The sequence below is a fragment of the Microcaecilia unicolor genome, chromosome 3 (genome assembly GCF_901765095.1).
Source record: "Microcaecilia unicolor chromosome 3, aMicUni1.1, whole genome shotgun sequence".
NCBI lineage: Eukaryota > Metazoa > Chordata > Amphibia > Gymnophiona > Siphonopidae > Microcaecilia > Microcaecilia unicolor.
In genome coordinates, this window is record NC_044033.1 from 432,342,992 (window position 1) to 432,367,880 (window position 24,889).

General features: G+C 41.1%; 1 protein-coding gene across 2 annotated transcripts in view; it reads right to left on the reverse strand.

The window, feature by feature from the left end:
* The window catches only part of C3H2orf50 (chromosome 3 C2orf50 homolog), a 31,915-nt gene extending 7,506 nt beyond the window's left edge, over positions 1–24,409 (reverse strand). The window contains exons 1-2 of one of the 2 annotated variants that reach the window (XM_030195597.1): positions 24,337–24,409; positions 4,334–4,474 (exon numbers count right to left, since the gene is read on the reverse strand). In XM_030195597.1, the coding sequence (XP_030051457.1) occupies positions 4,334–4,474; positions 24,337–24,395 (200 nt within the window). In that variant the 5' untranslated portion in view covers positions 24,396–24,409. Of the gene's footprint in view, positions 1–4,333; positions 4,585–24,336 lie in introns of those variants that run through there. The other variant, XM_030195596.1, reaches the window with a different exon arrangement.
* Between the last annotated feature and the right edge of the window lie 480 nt (positions 24,410–24,889).

Sequence of the window (24,889 nt, forward strand, 5' to 3'; positions counted from 1 at the left end):
CAGTCACTTACCAAGTGCTGGAGAGGTTTTGCAGCCCATCTGCAAATTCCTCTTGGTGTTCTCCAGGTTGATTCCCAGAGCTCCACAAGTTTGTATCTTCCCTTCTTCTTCTATTTCCTTTGGCTCTGATACACTTTCTGATACTAGTTCTCCAAGCTTATTTCCCTTCTCAAAGCACTACATACCTCAAGACCATATTGCTCATTGTCTACTTTCATCACCTCACCATCCATTTTGTCTTCTATCTTTTCATTGGCTCTCAAGCTTCAATGCTGTCTTCCTTTTATTCAGCCATCACCATTCTGTCTGAGTGCATCTCATCTTCATCACTGTCATCATGCCTCTCCTACTGTTCTCTTTTGCTCCTTCTCTTCCATCTGCTCAGGATATCAATCCCAGTCCTGGCCCTACAAATGAACTCCTACCCCACTTCTTCAGACCAAACCACAAGCTCTCCAATCTTATTCTATTCCTCTCCTTCCTCCCTCTTCTCTTTCTCATGTGCTTTGTGGTACGTCCACTCTGTTTGCAACTAGACTGCCTACATTCATTACTTCTTTATTGCTCATGCTCTGCATCTTCTTGCTCTAATTGAGACTTGGCTTTTCCATGAAGACTCTGTCTTAGTTGCTTCCCTCTGTCATAGAAATTACCTTTTCTCCCATACCTTTCCAGATGGCCATGATGGTGGTGTTGGGCTGCTCCTATCCCCTTCTTCCACCTCAGTCTCATACCTCTTCTTCTTTTGAAGTCCATCCACCTATTTATGCCACTACTTCTCCAGACAGCTGTCATTTATCAATCCCCTGATAAATACCTCTCTTCCTTTTTCACTGGCTTTGACACTTTGTTTTTTTTCTTGAACCATCCTCACTTTCCCTTATTCTTGGAGACTTTAACATTCATGCTGATGACCCTTCTAATTCATATGTGTCAAAGTTTCTTGCTTTAACCTCCTCATTCAGTCTTCAGCTATTCAAGCTCATTAGCATGGCCACTGCCTTGATCTTGTCTTCTCCAATTGCTCACTCTCAAACTTCTCCACCTCAGTTCATCTCAAGGGTCAAGGTTCAACTTTTATTTAATATACCGCAAATCACAAAATCTAAGCAGTGTACACACTTAGGGCCCTGTTTACTAAGCAGCGTTATAGACACGTTAACATTTTAACGAGCGTTAACCATGTACATGCCTATGATATCCCTATAGACGCCTACATGGTTAGCATGCATGCTAAGTGTAGGCACGCTAAAACACTAACGCACCTTAGTAAACAGGGACCCTAATTTCCTTATCTCACAGCTCCACTAATCACCACCTACATATTTAGGATTCTTCAAACTATTTACCCTTGCACTCTTAAGTACATAAATACATAAAAGTGTTGCAATACTAGGACAGATCAAAGGTCCATCAAGCCCAACATCTGTTTCTAACAGTGGCCAATCCAGGTTACAAGTACCTGGCAAGATCCCAAAACAGTACAATACATTTTATGCAGTTTATTCTAGAAATAAACAGTGGATTTCCCCCCAAGTCCATCTTAATAATGGTTTATTGACTTTTCTTTTAGGAAGCTATTCAAACCTTTTTAAAACCCCGCTAAGCTAACTGCTTGTACCACATTCTCTGGCAATGAATTCCAGAGTTTAATTACACATTGAGAGAAGAAATATTTTCTCCGCCACTGTTTCCTCTCTCTCTCTTCTCATGTACTATGTTATCTAAGTCTGTTAATAAGGCAGTCTCTTCCTATAACAATATCATCTCCTCTGCTTGTGATACTCTTACTCCTCCCCTTTTCCATTCTGAGAGGTGTACCAAACCCCAGCCTTTGATGACCTCCAAAATCTGCTACCTACATTCCTGTGCCCGTTCTGCTGAGTTTCTTTGATAAAATCCCATTTCCATACTGATTTCATACATTTTAAATTCCTGCTGACCGCCTTCCAGTCTGTTCTTGCCCCTGCCAAACAAGAGTAGTATGTCTATTTGACAAACTGTTTTGCCTCTAACCCTTGCTGTCTCTTTGCCACACTGAACTCCCTCCTCAAAGTGCCTCCACTTTCAACCCCCTCCTTCACTTTGTAGGGTTATGAGCCCCTCAACACAATAACAGGTGCATTAAAGAGATTGACAACATATGCCTATGGTATCGTAAATACATGTCAGCCATCCTGTAGTGCCTGGTGCTTCACAATTCAGAGACCTTTGCTACAATTAAAACGCCATAGAATTGTGCCTATTCTAAATAAAAATGTTTTGCATGCTCACGTCCCTGCAAGACAAGGGGCAGCTGGTGGAAGACAAAGGCCAGCTGATGCAAGCCTTTTGCTCAGGCTGATCCCCCCCCCCCCCCGACTACTTGGGGCCAGAGTTTCAGGAAAGGCATCTGGAATGATAGAAAACCACAACAATGCCTTTTTCTAAGCCATAACATAAAGGGGCACATGCAATCACCTTCTGAGATCTTATCAGATCATTACTGATAGCACAAATGATATAAAAAGAGCACTTGCTGAAGCTAGCGTTGGACTCTCTTCAACTTTCCAAGAGGACCTTACGAGACTGGGAGACTGGGCATCTAAATGGCGGATGATGTTTAATGTGAGCAAGTGCAAAGTGATGCATGTGGGAAAGAGGAACCCGAATTATAGCTACATAATGCAAGGTTCCACATTAGGAGTCACCGACCAGGAAACGGATCTAGGCATCATCGATGATACATTGAAACCCTCTGCTCAGTGTGCAGCGGCAGCTAAGAAAGGAAATAGAATTTATTTATATATTATTAGGATTTATTTACCGCTTTTTTGAAAGAATTCACTCAAGGCAGTGTACCAAATGTTAAGTATTAGGAAAGGATTACAAAACAAAAATGAGGATGTTTATAATGCCTTTGTATCACTCCATGGTGTGACTGCACCTCGAATACTGAGTACAATTCTGTTCACCGCATCTAAAAAAAGATATAGTGGAATTAGAAAAGCTACAGAGAAGGGTGATGAAAATGATAATGGAGATGGGACGACTTCCCTATAAGGAAAGGCTAAAGCGGCTAGGACTCTTCAGCTTAGAGAAAAGATGGCTGAGGGGAGATATGATAGAGGTCTATAAAATCACTTGTTTACTCTTTCCAAAAATACTAGGACTAGGAGGCATGCATTGAAGCTACAAAGTTCACTCAATGTGTAATTAAACTGTGGAATTCATTGCCAGAGAATGTGGTAGAAGCAGTTAGCTTAGCAGATTTAAAAAAGGTTTGGATAGCATATGCCATAAGGCATTTTTAAGATGGAATTGGGGAAAATCCACTGCTTATTTCTAGGATAAGCAGCATAAAGTGTATTGTACTATTTTGGGATCTTGCCAGGTACTTGTAACCTGGACTGGCCACTGTTGAAAACAGGATACTGGGTTTGATGGGCCTTTGGTCTATCCCAGTATAGCAACACTTATGTACATATGTAGCAGAAACTTAGATGGTTAGTGGTGATTTTCAGTCCTCTAACTGATGAAGTAAGCATATAAAGTGTTATTGTGCAAACATGCATGTATCTTAAATAGGGAAAAGGAAATGGGACTTGATATACCACTTTTCTGTGGTTTTTGCAACTACATTCAAAGCAGTTTACATAGTATATACAGGTACTTATTTGTACCTGGGGCAATGGAGGGTTAAGTGACTTGCCCAGAGTCACAAGGAGCTGTAATGGGAATTGAACCCAATTCCCCAAGATCAAGGTCCACAGCAGTAACCACTAGGCTACTCCTCCACTCCATAGTTATTATTTTTCAGGTAGATGTATACATAAGTAGAGTCTGGGTGGAGTGGGGGCAGGAGTCATATATACATAACTTATACAATACTGTAAGTTATGTGTGTATCTCTGGCATTTAGGCATGAGCACTTACACCAGCTTTATGGCGGACATAAGTGTATGCCCAACAGAATAACGCATGTATATAATGGGCTTCTTAACATTTAGCGTACATTAATTCCTTTAACACATGTTGAGGCCCTAATGCCCCTGTGAAGGTGCTATAGTGCTGCTTGATGACTCCCTCCCCTAAATATAAATATGAAAAGACCTGAGTAAATACAGAGATGTGAGTCAAGGTGCAAATAATTCAAATTTATCAAAGCCAGTTTGCAACCTATCCCCTCGCGTCCAACAGGGTGCAGGTGGCTTACACTGATTCCAAATCAATGTATTCATTTCTTGCTTCAGACTTCCAAAAACGCTTGGACTTCCAAGACTCAAACAATGGCCGAGGGAACTGATAAGAATGCGTATGCCATTAGCAGAAAGGTGAGGAAAGACAAACTTACCAGCGCTTAGTGCTCCTCTGCTCAGCCTCTATGAATTCTCTCCACAGGCGATCCTGCTGGACAGTGCTGCCCCCATGTGCTTTCTTGTCCTGTGCTCTCTGGGCTGCGGTCCTGGGCTGGGATGCTCTCCCGTGTGCTGGGCTGAAATAAGAAGAGGAGACTGAGTCCAGCTTGGAGGAAGGAGTGTCTGGCTGCAGCAGCCCATATCTTGCAGAGGTGATTGTTTGGAAAGAGGCTGTGCTACTCCCCATTGTCCACTCCTCCAAAGCCGTCCTTTCCTTATGTCCCACAGTTGCTCCTTAGGACTCCAGGAGCTTATGGAGAACCCACAGTTCTGTGCAAATGAAGGACTCGTGCAAAATTAAAGTTGTTTAGTTTCATCAGCGATGTGCTCAGAGGAGAAAAATTACTATTGTAAAACCCCTATAAATGTTTTAAGATTGCATCTGTATTCTTGGGAAACAATGCCAGGCAACAGTGAGCTCACAATCATGCTTGGATATATTTTTGTTCTTTACAGACCTCAACATAACACCTGGCAGAGCCATATTTTCATAATTTGTTTATTGTCTCCAATGGAAACTAGATTTGCTATGGCTGCTGCTTCCCCTGAGGTTCTTGAATATTTACAACCAGGAACAAAAAGAGGCTTACAGCATACAAGGAAAGAAAGGGGAACATAGTAGAGCAAAAGAATATTCACATTTATTCATATTATTCGCCTATGTTCCACAGTACAGGCAAGATACTGTATAAACTCAAACTATAGGATTGGAAAATACATTACAATAAGTGTATAAGCAATACTTTAATGCCAATTACCACAGAGACAGAACATTTCCTTCTTTCTAGTAAACAACAGAAGAACAAACTGTGAACTTAATGAACAAATGTACTCTGTAAAATAGTCCTTTGCTTCTAGAAAATACTGCCTTACTGAGCTTGTACCTTCTTTCTGAAGGCTAACAGATTATTCTCATCTCCAGTCATGGATGGAAGTTTTCTTCAAGCACTCGCACCAGCTACAGTGAAATACATATGTAAGAGGGTGTAAAAAATAATAATTATTAAAAAATACATACCTGATGCAGGTGAGAGGTGACCCGGAAGTGCTCCAGTACAGACCAGGTCAGGAGTCCAGGGGTTGCGGGTGATAGCGCTAGCTGGCTGCAGTTTTCTGAGAAGCTGCAGGAGGCTGGGAGGTGATGGTTGCAGGAGTGACAGAAAGGGGGGGGGGAAGGGAAATGGGACTTGATATACTGTCTTTTTGAGATTTTTTGCAACTACATTCAAAGCAGTTTACATATATTCAGGTACTTATTTTGTACCAGGGGCAATGGAGGGTTAAGTGGCTTGCCCAGAGTCACAAGGAGCTGCAGTGGGAATCTAACTCAGTTCCCCAGGATCAAAGTCCACTGCACTAACCACTAGGCTACTCCAAAGAACAAGAGGTTGAAGGTGGCAGTAACAGCTGCATCGGAGTTATGGTTCCTATGGCACTTGTCAGTGCTGTGGATACCGCAGGAACACAAGACCTGATGCTGACTGTGCATATGTGATTAGCGCATAGGTGCGTTCTTGGGGAGAGGAGTGCCCAGAGAACAAGAAGCATGAGTCACACTTGAGTACAGAATTTTTCCAGATGTCAGTGGCGCGAAGTTTTAATTTTCTGCACATTAGTCTTCTACTTTGACTATGACTTTTTCCTAATCTTTCTTATCCCCACAGGTTTAGACCCATTAATCATCGGTAATGGGGGGTGTCAGAGAGAGAGGGGGGGCTTTCAGAATTCCTCTGGTGTGCAGTGGGTGTAAAGTTCGTGCATGGGAGTTCTGGTTGTGCAAGAGAGGAAGCAGAAAGTAACATGGCAGTCGTGAGTAAATAGCGGCTGAATTTTTAAAGACTCTTCAGCTTCCTTGGAGCTCTGGGGCAAATTGGGAGAAAGGATCAGGAAATGAAAAGAAGTTTTGGGAAGCTGATTGACAGTGGTTTGAATGGTTGGCTAGCAGGAAAGTGTTTGGATAAACTGGCTAGTGATGATTTGATAATGGCAGGTGCTACTGTGTGTTGTAAAAACTTTGGCAGTGAATATTGTTGGTACTGGGATCCTGACGGGACAATATAAATTGCTATTGCAATGATATATGTAATAAAAGGAAGCAGTGCTGAGATGAGCGTGCACGTGAAAAATTGAATATATATCACAGCTCTGAGTGTGAATGTGTAATGGATGTGTGTTCATAATAAAGAGATATTTTAATTTTTGAGTAGAGGAGTGTGGTAGCCGTGTTAGTCCACTCTTAAGGTTATCAATAGAAATCAAACAAAATAAAACATGGAAAAGAAAATAAGATGATACCTTTTTTATTGGACATAACTTAATACATTTCTTGATTAGCTTTCGAAGGTTGCCCTTCTTCGTCAGATCGGAAATAAGCAAATGTGCTAGCTGACAGTGTATATAAGTGATAACATTCAAGCATTACTATGACAGTCTGACAGGGTGGGAGGATGGGGGTGGGTAGGAAGTATGCATGGGGACATCATATAAACAATACTGGTGCCAGCAGGGTTCCCACGCCTGTTGGGCAACATTTTACAGGACCAGGACACTTCACCAGTGACTTCACAGTGAGAATCCTCAAAGGTAACTTTAAAACCATACAAGAACGTAAGACCTTTGAAGTCAGAATGATTGAATATTTTAACACCCAACAGAAAGGACTTAACAAGGATCTGGGGTTCCTAGCCCATTATAAACCATAAAGCTGTATGTCTCTGTTGATCACCCTCCCCTCACCTATCCACACCCACCCTGTTAGAATATCAGTGATATGCTTTGATGTCCCCATGCATACTTCCTACCCACCCCCATCCTCCCACCCTGTCAGACTGTCATAGTAATGCTTGAATGTTATCACTTATATACACTGTCAGCTAGCACATTTGCTTATTTCCGATCTGACGAAGAAGGGCAACCTTCGAAAGCTAATCAAGAAATGTATTAAGTTATGTCCAATAAAAAAGGTATCATCTTATTTTCTTTTCCATGTTTTATTTTGTTTGATTTCTATTGATAACTTTAATTTTTGAGAAATTGTATTAAAAGTTTGGGAAAGTGTATTATGTAATGCTGCAGGTTAAACACTTGGAACACAGTTTTCTAGAACTATGTGCGGGTGTGAGAGAGTGAGAACTTTCTTACTGTACACCGCCTTGAGTGAATTCCTTCAAAAAGGCGGTAAATAAGTCCTAATAAATAAATAAGCTCAGCACAGTTTTTAAAAAAGTTTAGGTGAAGAGACAGACGGCTGTGAGGGAAAAGGCAGATGGGTCTGTAAGAAGTATTTGGGTCAGAACTTATTTAATATTCATTGATTTATGTGGTGTTATGAGCTTTAGGCTGTATGTGGACAGGTTATGACTGAAACTGAAGGAGCTTTACTTTTATTTTGGTATTGAAACGATTGAGAGAAGAACTGAAACGGATTTGATTCTGTTTATTTGACTAGGAGAGAGTAAAAATTTGTTGTATATTCCTTAAACTTAATGATTTGATTAAGGGTCCTTTGTACAATGCTGCAGTAGAGCTACTGTGGTGTTGGCGAGCACCAATCCAAAGTACTGCGGCCCACCGCGACGGGAAATATTTTTTATTTTTACTGCCGGGGGCATACCTGGTGGTAATCGGGCAGAGATGTGCATAACTTACAGTATTATGTAACTTAAGTGCCTAAAAGGGAGTCCCACCTACGTCTTGCCCATGCTCTGCCCCTGAGTCTGCCCCTCTTGCAAATATGCTGTTGTGAACGATGGCAAGCCTGGAGTCCAGATAAAACAGAGCCACTAAGCGAGTTAAAGTGAACAAAAATTAAGATTTATTAAAGGTGTCAGGTAGAGGGGGCCTTTTCGGTACACAGGCGAGAAAGTAAACACAAAACCAGTCCATAGATGTAAGAATGGCCTCCCATGGCCTGTTCCTGTAGGGTCATGGTGTGCACTACTGTCTCTCAACAAGACAGCACACTCTGCTTTGCTTCTGGTCTGGTTCCCCAGAGCTACCAGTACAATCTTTAGCAGTTAACATATGCTGTCCTGTGTGTGGCCAGGTGAAAGATACAGGTTGGAAAGGATCCAAGTTGAACCTGGCCTACCTGTTGCCACTGCAGTTTTCACATATGTGGTGGAGGCATATGCATTTGGGCATTATTTTTGTTACATTTGTACCCCGCGCTTTCCCACTCATGGCAGGCTCAATGCGGCTTACATGGGGCAATGGAGGGTTAAGTGACTTGCCCAGAGTCACAAGGAGCTGCCTGTGCCGGGAATCGAACTCAGTTCCTCAGTTCCCCAGGACCAAAGTCCACCAGCATCCTTCTGGGCTTCCTTAATCTAGCTGGGCCTGGAGATTTCATACTTCCTGGACCACACTCTCCTGGCTCTGCCTCTCCTGTGTCACTTCCTCCCTGGGCAGGACTGTGAGTGTTAAGGTGGCTCTGACACTGTGAGGGAGTGTCATTAAGGGGAAATTGGTAGTGTATTTTGTTGGAATGTAATTGTATTTTACATGCATTGCCTGTCAGATATTATTTCTCTGTGATTACTCTGTGACCTCTGATGTGAATTACTTAGAGAGGTCACACAGCTATGCAATTTCCTGTGGGGGTTAGATGCAGCACATGCAGCACATGGAGCACATGGAGCTCATGATCTCTCCTAACCTGAGAGGATCTATGGTGGTGTGAGCATCCATTACCATCTAAGCACATGGAAGGAGCTGATAATACAAATGTATAGTAATATGTATATATAAGCCTGTCTGATTATAATCTAACTACAAACTGTGAGTAAACAGATGTTTTGTTACTTCAACTTTAAAGTGACTCAGCAGTGAATTATTCAGGGGTGAATGAGAGAGAGATGAAGAAAGAAATTAACATTTCTAAAGCTGAAGCTGTGTGTACTAAAATCTGCTAATTATTTACTACAAATAATCCAACAAAAGGGTTATGGGCCCAGGGCCAGGAATTGAAAAAGAAGAGAAATATTACCAGGCAGAAAAAAAGGCCACATTTTTCTCTTAAGTTTTAAAGGAAAGATTCAGTCTGTCTCTCTCTCCCCCCCACACAGCAGACAGAAGGCTAAGAAAATGGCTGAGGGAAGAAATTCACCATTGTTCTATTCTCTCAAGGTGCCTAAATTAACTGAGTTTAATTATCAGCAGTGGGAATTAAGATTCATATGTCTCCTTCGAGCAAAAAGATTAGATATATGCTTAGACCAAGACAGAACAGCTGAAAATATGGCTGAATGGGACAATGCAAACTATTATGTGAAGTGCATGCTTTTGGAAGCTCTCTCAGAGAAACAAGCCATATTAGTGGAGGGAAAAGATACACCAAAGGACATTTTATATAAACTGAGAACTATGTATGCAACTACATATGCAAAGCAGCAACCAATTTGGTTGGCAGAGTTGAATGAAACCAAATTAAGGGATAAAAGTAAATGTAATGATCACATTATGCATCTTATGTCTTCATTTCAAAAGCTAGAACTTTCTGGAATTCCCATGTGTGATGCATTGAAAAGAGCATTTCTTTTTACCTCACTATCAAAGAAGTTTGATGTTTTTAGGTCTGTAAATGAGGCCATTGAAGGGCAATCTTTTGAACAGACAACATCAAAACTAAGGCAGGAATGCATAATAAATGATTCTGAGGAGATGTGTTCTCAAAGTCAGTCAGAGAGAAATGAAACAAATTTCTTGGCAAAGAACAGAGGAAGGCGGAGCTATGGGAAAACTCCACCCAAGGGCAAGCTGATTTGCTACTCATGTGGAAAGGAGGGACATGTATCTAAATGGTGTAAGGAAACACAAAACACTCCCTCTAGCTCACCTAAGCCAATGGAACTAAAGAATTTTCAAACCAGGAAATGTATGAAGGACAAACATAAACACAAGGGTTTTCTAATGGCAGAAAAATCTTTGACTATGGTAAATAATAATTCAAATGAAAGTACTTGGATTTTGGATTCGGGGAGCACATGCCATTTAACCAATTGTAAGAATTTCTTTCAGGAAATGTGTCCAGAGGAAGGTATTCTTAAAACTGCAAACGCAGGGACTGCTAAGATCCAAGCAAAAGGTATTGGATTCTTAAAATGCAAAGTGTCTAATGAAGTTAAAGAAATTCCTGTAAGTGATGTCTTGTATATTCCCCAAGCAGTTTGCAATATGCTTAGTGTATCTACATTAGATAAGAAGGGATTTGTGATTCATTTTGAAAACAGTAAGTGCACAATCTCTAAAAATGATGAAGTGTATGCTGAAGCTTTTATGCATAATGATGTTTATAAGCTGAACATTTCAGGTGAAGCCTCACATATGGCGCAAGTAAGGAAGAATGATGGTAAATGTAGTCTGGAAATCTGGCACAGCCGCCTGGGACATCGTGATTCTAAGGTGATCCAGGATCTTTACAGTAAGCAACTAGCCACCGGCATTCAGATAAGTGCAGATGCTGGTAAAATGGAGAAATGCATAGACTGTGTTACTCAAAAAGGTGTGAGACCCTCATTTCCTGCATACACAGGAAATAGGAGTAATAAAGTGCTGGACTTAATACACAGTGACTTATGTGGACCGTTTAATATCCCATCATTGGGAAATAACAGATTTGTGCTAATATTCTTGGATGATTTCTCTAGATATTGTGTGGCCTATTTGCTGAAAGAGAAAAGTCAAGTCACAGACATGCTGAAGAAATACGTAGCCATGGTGAGCAATAAATTTGAAAGAAAACCAAAGGTTCTTCAGACCGACAATGGTGGTGAGTTCACTTCACAAAGCGTGCGCACATTTCTAGAACAAGAAGGCATTCAGCATATCACAACAGTAGCTTATACACCAGAGCAAAATTCTGTTGCAGAGAGAAAATTTAGGTCACTTGTGGAAATGACCAGATGTATGCTGTCAGATAGCAATCTCCCTAAAAGACTATGGGGGGAAGCCATTCTCACAGCAGTGTACCTACAAAACAGAATGCCAACTAAAGGCGCTGAGCGCACACCACATGAGACATGGCATGGTAGGAAGCCAAACCTGTCACACATAAGAACATTTGGAAGTACAGCATATGCTCATATACCAAAACAAAGAAGGCATAAGCTGGATTCCACAACAGAAAGGGGCATTTTAGTTGGCTATACTCCAGGACACAAAGGATATAGAATTTTGAATCTGAAAACTGGCATTGTTGGCATAAGACATGTTACATATTTTGATGAAAACAAAAGGGTTGATAAAGGCTGGATTATCCCAGATGAGCCTTATCATCCAGAATATGAAACTAGAACAATAATAGACATGCCAGTGTATATAAATGCCATACCAAGGCAGATGTCTGAAAGCAACTCACCTGTATCTAACGAGGAACAGGCAGAGGAAGCAGACACAGAAAGGATCATTGAAGAAGACAGTACAGTTGGAGAAGGGGAATCAATTGGAGAAGGACTCTCAGATTTAGAGGATGCGGAAAGGTCAGACCAACCTGTTGTCAGACGCTCATCCAGGGAAAACAAAGGTGTTCCACCCCCAAGACTGTCTTACCTAACAAAGTCAGCAGAAGCTCAAGAGCCCTTAACATGGGATGAGATTGAGAAAATGCCAGCAGAAGAAGCTGCTGAATGGCATAAAGCTGCACAAGAAGAAATTGATGCATTGGATAAAAATAATACTTGGATTCTTACAAAATTACCTCCTGGCAAGAAAGCTATAGGATGCAAATGGGTATTCAAGTTAAAAAGGAATGCACAAGGAAAAGTGGAAAGGTATAAAGCCAGATTAGTGGCAAAGGGATATCTTCAAAAATATGGAGAAGATTTTGATGAAGTGTTTGCACCTGTAGTGAAACACACGACAATAAGAACACTTCTGAGCATTGCAGTCTCAAAAGGCATGCAAGTCAACCACATTGATGTGAAAACAGCATTTCTTCACGGAGATATAACTGAAGACTTGTACATGGAACAGCCAACAGGTTTCATAAATACAAAACAAAGACAGCTAGTGTGTAAATTAAACAAAGGTCTTTATGGATTAAAGCAAAGTGCAGAATGTTGGAATGACAAATTGCATGAAATATTGACAAATTTAGGATTTAAGCAAGGTGAAGCAGATAAATGTTTGTACACTAGGTGCACAAATGGACAATATGCATACATTTTAGCTTTTGTTGATGATCTGCTCATTGCAAGCAAAAGTGAGCAAGAGTACAAGGACATTGTAAAGTGTTTAAACCAGAATGTTGAGATAAAAGAACTTGGAAATGTGTCATACTATCTTGGCATAGAAATTGAGAAACAAAATGATGGTTCTTATCTTCTAAGCCAGAAGCAGAAAATAAATGAGCTTATTGAAAGTTTAGGTATGCAAGATGCCCAAGTTGTAAGCACTCCCATGATCACTGATTTTCTGAAGGATGAAACAGTAAGAGAACCTTTACCAGATAACATCCAATATAGATCAGCCATAGGTAAGCTTTTATATCTAGCTACCACATACAGGGCTGATATAGCAAATGCAGTAGGAATTTTGAGCAGAAGGGTCAGCTCACCTACCAAATCAGATTGGACTGCAGTTAAAAGGATGGTAAGGTATTTAAAGGGTACCATTGATTGTAAATTAAAGATTTCAGCCAATAGTAATCCAAAACTAATATGTTACTGTGATTCAGATTGGGCAGGGGATCATTCTGATTATAAATCCACAAGTGGATATGTGTTTATGTATGGAAATGTACACATTTCATGGGCCAGTCATAAACAAAGTATTGTGAGTCTGTCTTCTACAGAAGCTGAATACGTGGCCGTATCGGAAGCGTGCAGAGAACTGATGTGGATTGAAAAACTTTTGCTGGATTTTGGAATAGCTGAAAAGAGACCAATCCAGATAATGGAAGATAATCAGAGCTGCATCCGACTGTCACAGAATGACAAGGTTCAGTCACGCACCAAGCACATCGCAACGAAATACCACAACGTGCGAGAGTTGGTGAAAGAAGGGGTCATCAGTCTACACTATTGTCACACCAGTGAGATGACAGCTGACATCATGACCAAACCGTTACCCAGAGAACATTTTGTGAATTTGCGTATAAAGCTTGGACTTTGTATGAATAAATAATTGCATGACAGTTATGCATGAGAAGGGGTTTGTTGGAATGTAATTGTATTTTACATGCATTGCCTGTCAGATATTATTTCTCTGTGATTACTCTGTGACCTCTGATGTGAATTACTTAGAGAGGTCACACAGCTATGCAATTTCCTGTGGGGGTTAGATGCAGCACATGCAGCACATGGAGCACATGGAGCTCATGATCTCTCCTAACCTGAGAGGATCTATGGTGGTGTGAGCATCCATTACCATCTAAGCACATGGAAGGAGCTGATAATACAAATGTATAGTAATATGTATATATAAGCCTGTCTGATTATAATCTAACTACAAACTGTGAGTAAACAGATGTTTTGTTACTTCAACTTTAAAGTGACTCAGCAGTGAATTATTCAGGGGTGAATGAGAGAGAGATGAAGAAAGAAATTAACATTTCTAAAGCTGAAGCTGTGTGTACTAAAATCTGCTAATTATTTACTACAAATAATCCAACATATTATACTCTCTCACATATGCATTATGTAAGTTCAGCAGATATTTGCAGAATAGCACCTAGGTGCTCTGCTGGCACTTTCATGTAAATGCTAATATTCTATCAACTTATGCACAAAAGGAGCATGTAAATGCCAGTGCCTAGTTTATAGAATTGATCCCCCTGCCCCACTGAGCTACAGGAATATTTTTTTCTCTGTTATCTTTTAAAAATAAAAACCTAACCTAGAAAGCATTAGTTTAATTTTGGCCTGATCTCTGATTTAGGCCCTTGAACCAATTAGGAGACTACAAATTGAATTAGGGCATTTCTATCAGCCAGCAATTAGCTCTTAGAAATATAGTCTACTTAGATCCATAAAGAGGAACCTACTAATAATACTGAAACAACAACAACAACAACAACAACAACAACAACAACAACAAAATATTAGCATAGCTTGGCATATAACTAGCAATCTTAGGGGACTTTAGTTTATATATTCCCAGTCCATTAGCAACTTAATTAAGAAATCATTAATAATAAGATGCAGGCGGTAACCAGCAGCCAGTAGTAAAATGGGGCCTATCCACTCTTTTGCACTGAGTGTCACATATTTGATTATCTCCTAGTTGGTGAAAGGTTGTATGTGTGTACTCCATGCAAAGAGCTCCTAGCATTCAGGGAACAGGTCTGAAGGCTAGAACAGCAGACTTGGAGGATCTGAGGCAGACAAAGAGTTTTATAGAGGATGCCTACAAGGACACAGTAGAGAAGTCCCACTTCCACTCTGGCAACCTCTGTGTTACCATGGAGGAGAAAGGTCTCCTGAAGTGACAACATCACTGTGGAGAGGTAGGAAGTGATCCTGTAGCCAGGACCTGCCTTCCAGGAGATGTAATATTCCCATAGGCTTTATGATGAAGGCCACTGAATACTTTAGTAGTTGCCCACTGGACCAACTCCATCCTGTTTATATTTTTTGAAGGTGCAGTCTCCAGAACTGTACATAGTACTCTAAATGAGGTCTCAGAGACTTATAGGGAGCCATTATCTCTTTCTTTATACAGCTGACCATTCCTGTCCCTATGCACCCATGCATCCTTTTGGCTTTCCCCCATTTAGAAAGTTTCAGATACAGCGGGCTAGAAATAACGTTTTATTATTATTATTATTATTATTATTACCTGTTTGCCCACCTTAAGATCATCATATATGATCACCCCAAGTCACACTCCTCTTTTGTACACACAAGTACTTCACCTCATAACCTGAACTGCTCCCTTGGGTTTTTGTAGCTCACATGCATGACCCTGCATTTTTAAGCATTAAATCTTAAATGCCAAATTCTGAACTATTCTTCAAGCTTTGCTATGTCCCTCATCATGTTATCCATACCATCAGGGGTATCTATTGCAGATTTTGGTACCATCAGCAAAGAAGGAACCCTTACCAGACAGTCCTCCAGCAACATCGCTTATAAAAATGTTACAAAGAACCACGCCAAGAACATATCTTTGTGGGACACCATTAACATCCTTGTCCTCATAGTGAGCTCCATTTACTATTACCATTTGCCACCTTCCACTCAACCAGCTCTTAACCCAGTCAGTCATTTTAGAGCCCATACTGAGGGCACAGTTTATTTGTAAGTCATTTATGCTGAACTGTGTGAAAGGCTTTGCTAAAATCTAAGTACACTACATCTAGTGCTCTCCCTTGATCCAACTCTCTGGTCACCCAGTCAAAGAAATTAGATTTGTCTGACAAGACCTGCTTCTAATAAAACCATACTGCCCCAGGTAAACAAAAATATACCCACTGGGTTACATAGTAACATGGTAACATAGTAGAGGATGGCAGAGAAAGACCTGTACGGTTCATCCAGTCTGCCCAACAAGATAAACTCATATGTGCTACTTTATGTGTATACCTGACTTTGATTTGTATCTGCCATTTTCAGGGCACAGACCATAGAAATCTGCCCAGCACTAGCCCCGCCTCCTCCCATGGCTCTGCCACCCAATCTCCGCTAAGCTTCTGAGGATCCATTCCTTCTGAACAGGATTCCTTTATATTTAGCCCATGCATTTTTGAATTCCGTTTTCATCTCCACCACCTCCCGCGGGAGGGCATTCCAAGCATCCACCACTCTCTGTGAAAAAATACTTCCTCACATTTTTCTTGAGTCTGTCCCCCTTCAATCTCATTTCATGTCCTCTCGTTCTACCATCTTCCCATCTCCGGAAAAGGTTCGTTTGCGGATTAATACCTTTCAAATATTTGAACGTCTGTATCATATCACCCCTGTTTCTCCTTTCCTCCAGAGTATACATGTTTAGTTCAGCAAGTCTCTCCTCATACGTCTTGGAACGCAAATCCCATACCATTCTCGTAGCTTTTCTTTGCACCGCTTCAATTCTTTTTACATCCTTAGCAAGATATGGCCTCCAAAACTGAACACAATACTCCAGGTGGGGCCTCACCAACGACTTATACAGGGGCATCAACACCTCCTTTCTTCTGCTGGTCACACCTCTCTGTATACAGCCTAACAACCTTCTAGCTACGGCCACTGCCTTGTCACACTGTTTCGTCGCCTTCAGATCCTCAGATACTATCACCCCAAAATCCCTCTCCCCGTCTGTACATATCAGACTCTCACAACCTAACACATACGTTTCCCAGTTTTTCTGCTTCCTTTTCTGCACTTTTCTTGGAAACTTTGGGTCCACTGGGTTTCCTCCACATGCTAACCCTCATCTTCCCTCTATTCCTGAGCCTTAACTGGCCTTGCCATTCAAACTCTCCTACTGCTGCCTGGCACACAAATTTATAGCTGCTATAGCCTACTTGAAGATAACATATGCAGAAAGCACATCCCATGTAGGATTCCTCTTTGGTAAAACTAAGTTATCATCACAGCCAAACCATGCCATTCTACAACTGAAATTATGTAGAGCCGCATTGGCAGTAGATTTAGTACTGAATGAAATGGAAATGTGTTCTAATGCTAGAGACACTCATATATTCCTTTGGGTGTCTCTAGCATTAGCGCAGGCTCATTTTTAGTGCACACTAAAAACGCTAGTGCATCTTAGTAAATAGAGCCCTTAGATTGTGAGCCCAGATAAATACTTATTGTATCTGGATGTACACCATTTCAATAGCTTTTAGGCTTGCAGGCAGTATCTAAGAAATTAAATAAATAAATTTACCATCCCATATGAAGAAAGGCTAAAGAGGTTAGGGCTGAGTGATGTAGAACAAATAAAAGTGAATTGATTTTTCACTCTTTCAAAAAGTAGAAAGACTAGGGGACACTCAATGAAATTACATGGAAATACTTTTAAAACAAATAGGAGGAATTTTTTTTCACTCAAAGAATAGTTAAGCTCTAAAACTCTTTGCCAAAGGATGTAGTAACAGCGGTTAGTGTATCTGAGTTTAAAGAAGGTTTAGACAAGTTCCAAGAGGAAAGGTCCATAGTCTGGTATTGAGACAGACATGAGGGAAGCTACTGCTTGCCCCGGGATTGGTAGCATGGAATGTTGCCACTAATTAGGTTTCTGCCAGGTACCTGTGATCTGGATTGGCCACTGTTGGAAGTAGTATGATTATTCTTATGTAACAAGGTCTATAAATAATCTTTTGGAAAATTTGCTGTAGGGAATGATATAAAAACAAATATAAAGCAAGTAAAAATGGACAAAAATAATTATAAATAAAAAAATATAAAAGGTAGAAAGCCATCTTAAAATATTAAATAAAATCACAGGGGAGAAAAAAAGGGGCCTTATTAATATTATGATCCACACTGCATACTAAACACAAACTGTATCACAAAATAGATGATTCAGAGGCTTATTTTCGAAAGAGAAAAACGCCCAAATTCCGACCTAAATCGGGAGATGGACGTCTTTCTCTTGTGGGTGCCCAAATCGGTATAATCAAAAGCCGATTTTGGGCGTTTCCAACTGCACTCCGTCGCGGGAACGCATAAAGTTGACGGGGGCGTGTCGGAGGCGTGGTGAAGGCGGGACTGAGGCGTGGTTATCGGCTGAGCAGAGATGTGCGTGCTCGGCCGATAATGGAAAAAAGAAAGGCGTTTTCAGAGAGAATTTAGGTCACTTTTGTTGGACCTGTTTTTTTCACGAACAGGTCCCAAAAAGTGCCCTAAATGACCAGATGACCACCGGAGGGAACCGGGGATGACCTCCCCTGACTCCCCCAGTGGTCACTAACCCCCTCCCACCAAAAAAACACGAATGTTAAACACTTTTTTCCCAACTTGTAAGCCAGCCTCAAATGTCATCCCCAGCTCCATGACAGCAGTATGCAGGTCCCCGAAGTAATTTTAGTTTAGTTAGTGCTGTGCGGGACCCATGCAGAGAGGAAAAATTGGAAGAAAAAAAAAAAAAACAAGCAAGTGCAGTCAGGGACGTCTAAATTACCAGGATAGTAAAAGGGGGAATTGAACCAGCAACCTTCTGATTACAAGCTCAGTGCTCTAGCCAGTACACCACTGATTAGACAGCCTTCCCTTTCCATTAAGTCCCTCCAAGTTTCTGTCAGCCAATCACCGCTGTTTAGCTGTGAAATCCAAATAAAGCAAAACTTAAATGACCTCATAACTGGAGTGAGTTTTGATGGCAGCTTCAGAGGTTGGGAAATTTATAGTCCGGGTCCCATAAATGGCAAAAACAAATCAGGTTCAAGGCTGGACTGAGCTTCCATGGTAACTCCAGTGGTTTGAAATTAAGACCAGTGCCAGGAAGACTTCTACGGTCTCTGCCCCAAAATTGGCAGCGAGAGATACAGATTAAGGGGTTGTTTACTAAAGCTTAGCTTGAATTATCTGCAGCAGGGCCCATAGGAATAAAATGGGCCTTGCTGCAGATAACTTGAGCTAAGCTTTAGTAAACAACCCCCTAAGTATACCAGTGTTTATCTGCTGACTTTTACTATATTACCATGTAAGATGTTGATGCATTTTCCATAAAAGATCAGCAGATGGCAGCAGAACATATAGACACAATGTAAAGTGGGCCTAAATGTACCGAATAGCAATATAATATACAATTACTGCTATTAACATGAGAGCGCTGCAGTGATCTATGGTAATTGGCATGCTTGCAATCTTTGAACAACTATATAGACCATAACTACTGAATGAATTATTTTTTAAATATTTATTCAGGGATAAGTTTTCTCATGTGTTTGGCTCATATTAACACCATTTACAAGTAAAATAAGTTTAATGAAAGAAGAAAGCATTAAAGAGGAAGGTTGGCTTTTAAATTCTTAATTGATGTTATAATGCTGTATGTACCATGACACATTTGTAATTTTGGATTCCAAAACCCTGTTGCAAAAATAGGATTTTGTCCTCTTTGGGACCTGGAGTAATTGTTTCAGAGCAGACTCAGCTTGTTGTTTTTGAAAGTTTTTTTTAAAGCATTATTTTACTCCTGAAAGCAGCTGCAGTTGGCAGTTAAGTGAACCACTTTTTCCCCCTGGGCAGTTTTCTCCTGCTCCTTTGAGCTTCTAGTTCAGTCAGAATGAGGGCTGGAATCCTGGCAGCCTATGCTTTCATTTACAGCTACTTGGTGATTTTAAATCTTTGGGGGATGAGAGGGGGATCAGTGACCACTGGGGGGGGGGGGGGGTAAGGGGGGTCATTCCTTTATTCCTCCAGTGGTCATCTGATTATTTAGGGCACTTTTTATTGCTATTAGTCATTATTAAAACAGGCCATAGCTCGAAACATCTTAGTTTTAGTGCTGGACATCATGACAGAAAAACGTCTAAGTGTTTGGAACACTCAAATCCCACCCTTAACATGCCCTGACATGCCCCCTTGTGATTTGAATGCACTGTGGGTAAGCATTCCATAATCTATGTAAATCTTACTCAACGTATGTACTTTAGTTATTGCACTGACAGTCATGTGTTCTGGGACCATGTTCTTGAATTCCTTCCAGAACCCTATAGTCATAGTCCCTAAATTAAGTCATTAAGGGGAAAATTCTATATATGGCACTGGAAAAAACCACACTTAGCACTATTCTATAAACCTTGCCTAGAGTTAGACGCAGTTTATAGAATACAAATATGCCCATCTCTGTGACTAAAATTTAGGCGTGGCCATTCGCACCAACTAAAATCTGTTACAGGTATGCTGCCTTTGATTTCTATGTATAAAAGAAAAAAACAAAAAGAAAAAAGAAGATGAAAAGTATTTATATAGTATTATTATTTTGAAAATATTGGCTCAATGAACATTATAAATTCGCCGTGTTGCTATTAAGGTGTTTTATGGCTGAATGTCGCCATTTTTTAGGAGTGGAGTTATGCTCAGTTTCTCCCCAGCTCACTGCTCAAAATCCCAGGCCTAAATGAGCAATTTGTTCACACAAGTGATTTCAGGTGTAAATGCTGACAGGGAATTTTTAAAAAACATTTATAGGTACGTCCCTGTAAAATGGAAAGTACATGCATATTTTAAAAGTTTGCCCACATCACACCCACACCAGATCCAGAATCTGGCCTCTTGAAATCATAAGTACATAAGTACATAAGTAGTGCCATACTGGGAAAGACCAAAGGTCCATCTAGCCCAGCATCCTGTCACCGACAGTGGCCAATCCAGGTCAAGGGCACCTGGCACGCTCCCCAAACGTAAAAACATTCCAGACAAGTTATACCTAAAAATGAGGAATTTTTCCAGTCCATTTAATAGCGGTCTATGGACTTGTCCTTTAGGAATCTATCTAACCCCTTTTTAAACTCCGTCAAGCTAACCGCCCGTACCACGTTCTCCGGCAATGAATTCCAGAGTCTAATTACACGTTGGGTGAAGAAAAATTTTCTCCGATTCGTTTTAAATTTACCACACTGTAGCTTCAACTCATGCCCTCTAGTCCTAGTATTTTTGGATAGCGTGAACAGTCGCTTCACATCCACCCGATCCATTCCACTCACTATTTTATACACTTCTATCATATCTCCCCTCAGCCGTCTCTTCTCCAAGCTGAAAAGCCCTAGCCTTCTCAGCCTCTCTTCATAGGAAAGTCGTCCCATCCCCACTATCATTTTCGTCGCCCTTCGCTGTACCTTTTAAAATTCTACTATATCTTTTTTGAGATACAGAGACCAGTACTGAACACAATACTCCAGGTGCGGTCGCACCATGGAGCGATACAACGGCATTATAACATCCGCACACCTGGACTCCATACCCTTCCTAATAACACCCAACATTCTATTCGCTTTCCTAGCCGCAGCAGCACACTGAGCAGAAGGTTTCAGCGTATCATCGACGACGACACCCAGATCCCTTTCTTGATCCGTAACTCCTAACGCGGAACCTTGCAAGACGTAGCTATAATTCGGGTTCCTCTTACCCACATGCATCACTTTGCACTTGTCAACATTGAACTTCATCTGCCACTTGCACGCCCATTCTCCCAGTCTCGCAAGGTCCTCCTGTAATCGTTCACATTCCTCCTGCGACTTGACGACCCTGAATAATTTTGTGTCATCGGCGAATTTAATTACCTCACTAGTTATTCCCATCTCTAGGTCATTTATAAATACATTAAAAAGCAACGGACCCAGCACAGACCCCTGCGGGACCCCACTAACTACCCTCCTCCACTGAGAATACTGGCCACGCAATCCTACTCTCTGCCCCTCTGTGCATACAGAGGGGCATTTTTTATAAGATGTCTAAATCCAATTTTGGACGTTTTGGGGAAAAACATGGTGAACGCGGCCATTTTCAAACCAGAAAAACATCCAACTTTTTCTTTCAAAATGGCCATTTGCTAGATGTTTTTGTGCTCAGTGTGTCTATCCTTTAGAACCATTTTTGGAAAAAAAAACCCACGTCCAAGGGGAAAACCATACAAAAACAAGCCATTTGGATATATTTGGGGCAGCATTCTCAGTAGACTGGCCACACAGACATTGTAGCAGGGGGCACTACAGTGAACTTCACAAAAAAGCCCCTAGTACACATCTCATGTTACCCCTTATATTGTGAACACTCCATAACCTTCCAAAAACCTACTGTACCCAACTGTACATCACTACAATAGCTCTTATACTTACAGGTGTCACCTATATGTAGGTACAGTAGATTTTTGCTGAGTTTTGGAGGTCTCACACATTCCACCACAAGTATACCAGTTAAGAGTGGGATATAGGCCTGGGTCTCCTTCTCTACAGTGCACTGCACTGACCACTAGGCTACTCCAGGGACCTGCTTGCTGCTCTAATAGGACTGGCTATAACATCTGAAGCTGTCATAGAGGCTGGTATGTACTATTTCTTTCACATCTTTGGGGGTGGGGCTGGGGAGGGGGCCAGTGACAACTGGGGGAGTAAAGGGGGTCATGCATTAATCCTTGGTTATTTGGCAATTTAGGGCATTTTAGGTCTAGACCAAAAAATTTAACTTTTAGCCCTGGATATTTTTGCTTTGTTCCATTATGGCAGAAAAACATCCAAGTTTTGGGAACATCCAGATCTCACCCTCGACACGCTTCCAACATGCCCCCTTGTGATTTGCATGCACTGCTGAGAAAAATGTCTGAAATCTACGTTTTGAAAATCGTGATTTGGACGATTTTCAGAGAAAAACATCCAAATGTCACTTTATGCCATTTTTGGATGTTTTTCTTTTTTGAAAATGAGTCCTACAGTGAATGTAAAACTTACAGTATTCTGTACATTTCGTGTATAACTTGGAGAGCTGCCCATGTTTTTATATATGTGTATCGGTCTACTTTTTATAATAGACTTTTATGTAGCAAGTAGACTGTTGCCTTTTTTGTTTTTATCTTATGAAGGATCCACATGGCAGACCAGAGTGCATCAAAATCCACTGTTGGTAGTTTCACCAGAGGCTTGAGGGGGAGCATGACAGCTTGACTTTCAATGGCTTCAAATTTGGCAGAAGCTGAACTTCCTTGTCTCTCCACATGTCTACCGCCTCTGGTGTCCAACAGCACATCTCCTCTAGATAGTTGCAGTGCTTCACTCAACTGGTAACACTTAATTGTGTGTGTGTGTGTGTGTGTAGCAATGGTGTGCTCCAACCATACGCAGAACATGTCTGCGTTTGGTTGTAGCAATGGTTGTAGCATACCAGATTCACTCCTGGGTCCCTCTAATGCACACCTTATATCCAGGGTGGTATGGGGGGGCACAAGTCCTGTTTCACAGGTCCAGGCTTTTTTTTTTGATAGCTTGGACCTGTCAAACAACTCCTGCGGGATGTTTGTGCCTTGGGCACATGCCCAGGCACAGTCTTCCCGCAGGATGATCAAAACTAATTGTACGCATATAGTATGCATACATTAGTTTTGATCATGAGGACTTTAATTCCCTGCACTGTTCTGGCGCTAATTTTTCAGCACTGTTCAGAAAAACGCACGGAATTTGATCATCAGGGCAAAATTAATGTATTTTGAGTGTATCAAGATGGTTGCTATTGCGTAGGAAAGCAATTAAACCTCCTTGGGTGTAGATGGCTTCAGCATTGTCAGGTGATGCCATCCCCTGTCAATCAAACCTTCCTAGACAGGTAAGAGGAGAATTTATGTCTGAAGAAAAGGGACCTCTTTTGTCCACGTCTTACTTAAAACGCCATCTTGGCTCTACTTTTCCCTGATTCCACTGCTTCTAACTGAATCCTCAGACAGATATGGTGTGACTGTGTTAGCAGTGAGAATGACCTAGTCTCTGGGATGCCTCCCAGACTAAATTCAGTGCTGCTCTTTGCCAGCTATGCTTGCCTGTTCAAAAACAATCATCGTCCTGTCTCGGATCTCAGCATATCACCTCCACTGCATGCCAGCAACCCACCAGCCTTCTACATTGATCTTCTGCAGTGGACTAGCACAGAAGTGCCCTGGTTTGCTTTCTCACTTCCACCAGTGATAATATTAAACATTAGTATTGCTTAAATGTAAATATAATCAGGAAGAAAAAAATAAATCTAAATTTAATACTTACCGATTAGCGCTTGTTGTTTGCAGTAGGGCCCATAGGAATAAAATGGGTCCTGTAGCAGATAACATACACTAATCTTTAATAAAAGACCCCCCTAAGTTATGTAAAATACTGCCTTAACACATTGATTATATAATGATTTTGACAGGTTAGAAATCTGATCGTTTATTATTTTCTCAGGATTGTAACCAAATAAATATGCATCTTAAATTTTTAAACAAACAAACGAAAAAAGCAGATACTTCATCTGGACTTGAGGAATAATACAAGTATGAGGTCATGTAATCTACAAACTAAATAAGAGAGCCAGTGATCAGTATTTACACTTACCTCTTCTGATTTGGGGATGCAAAGTTTGTTTTGGTAAAATAGGAATATGGCAGAGCCATAGCAGTCAGGAAAAGCTCTTCACTTGCTGTGGCTGCTGTATCCTGGACACTCCTGTTGATATGTCTTTCCCCTTTGCTTAAGGAACTGAAAGCGGGGAAAGCTTGTGCCATAGCAACCTTAGCTTTTGTTTGTCCTTCAGTGAGAAGTTAGTCTGCTCTAGATGTGTACACTGCACTGGAGTTTCAGAATACAGAGCCTTGTTTAAAGGAAAGGTTACTTCTGATTAAATGGAACATTACCTTAGCTTGTGTTCAGCCCTTTGGTGCTACTAAATATTACATGCAAAATTATGACTCCCCCTCCCACAATCATTTTATTACATTTGACTTGCTACATGTGGGTACCAATGACATAGGAAAATGTGGGAGAGAGGTTCTGGAAGCCAAATTTAGGCTCTTAGGTAGAAAGCTCAAATCCAGATCCTCTAGGGTAGCAGTTTCTGAAATGCTACCTGTTCCACGCGCAGGGCCCAAGAGACAGGCAGAGCTCCGGA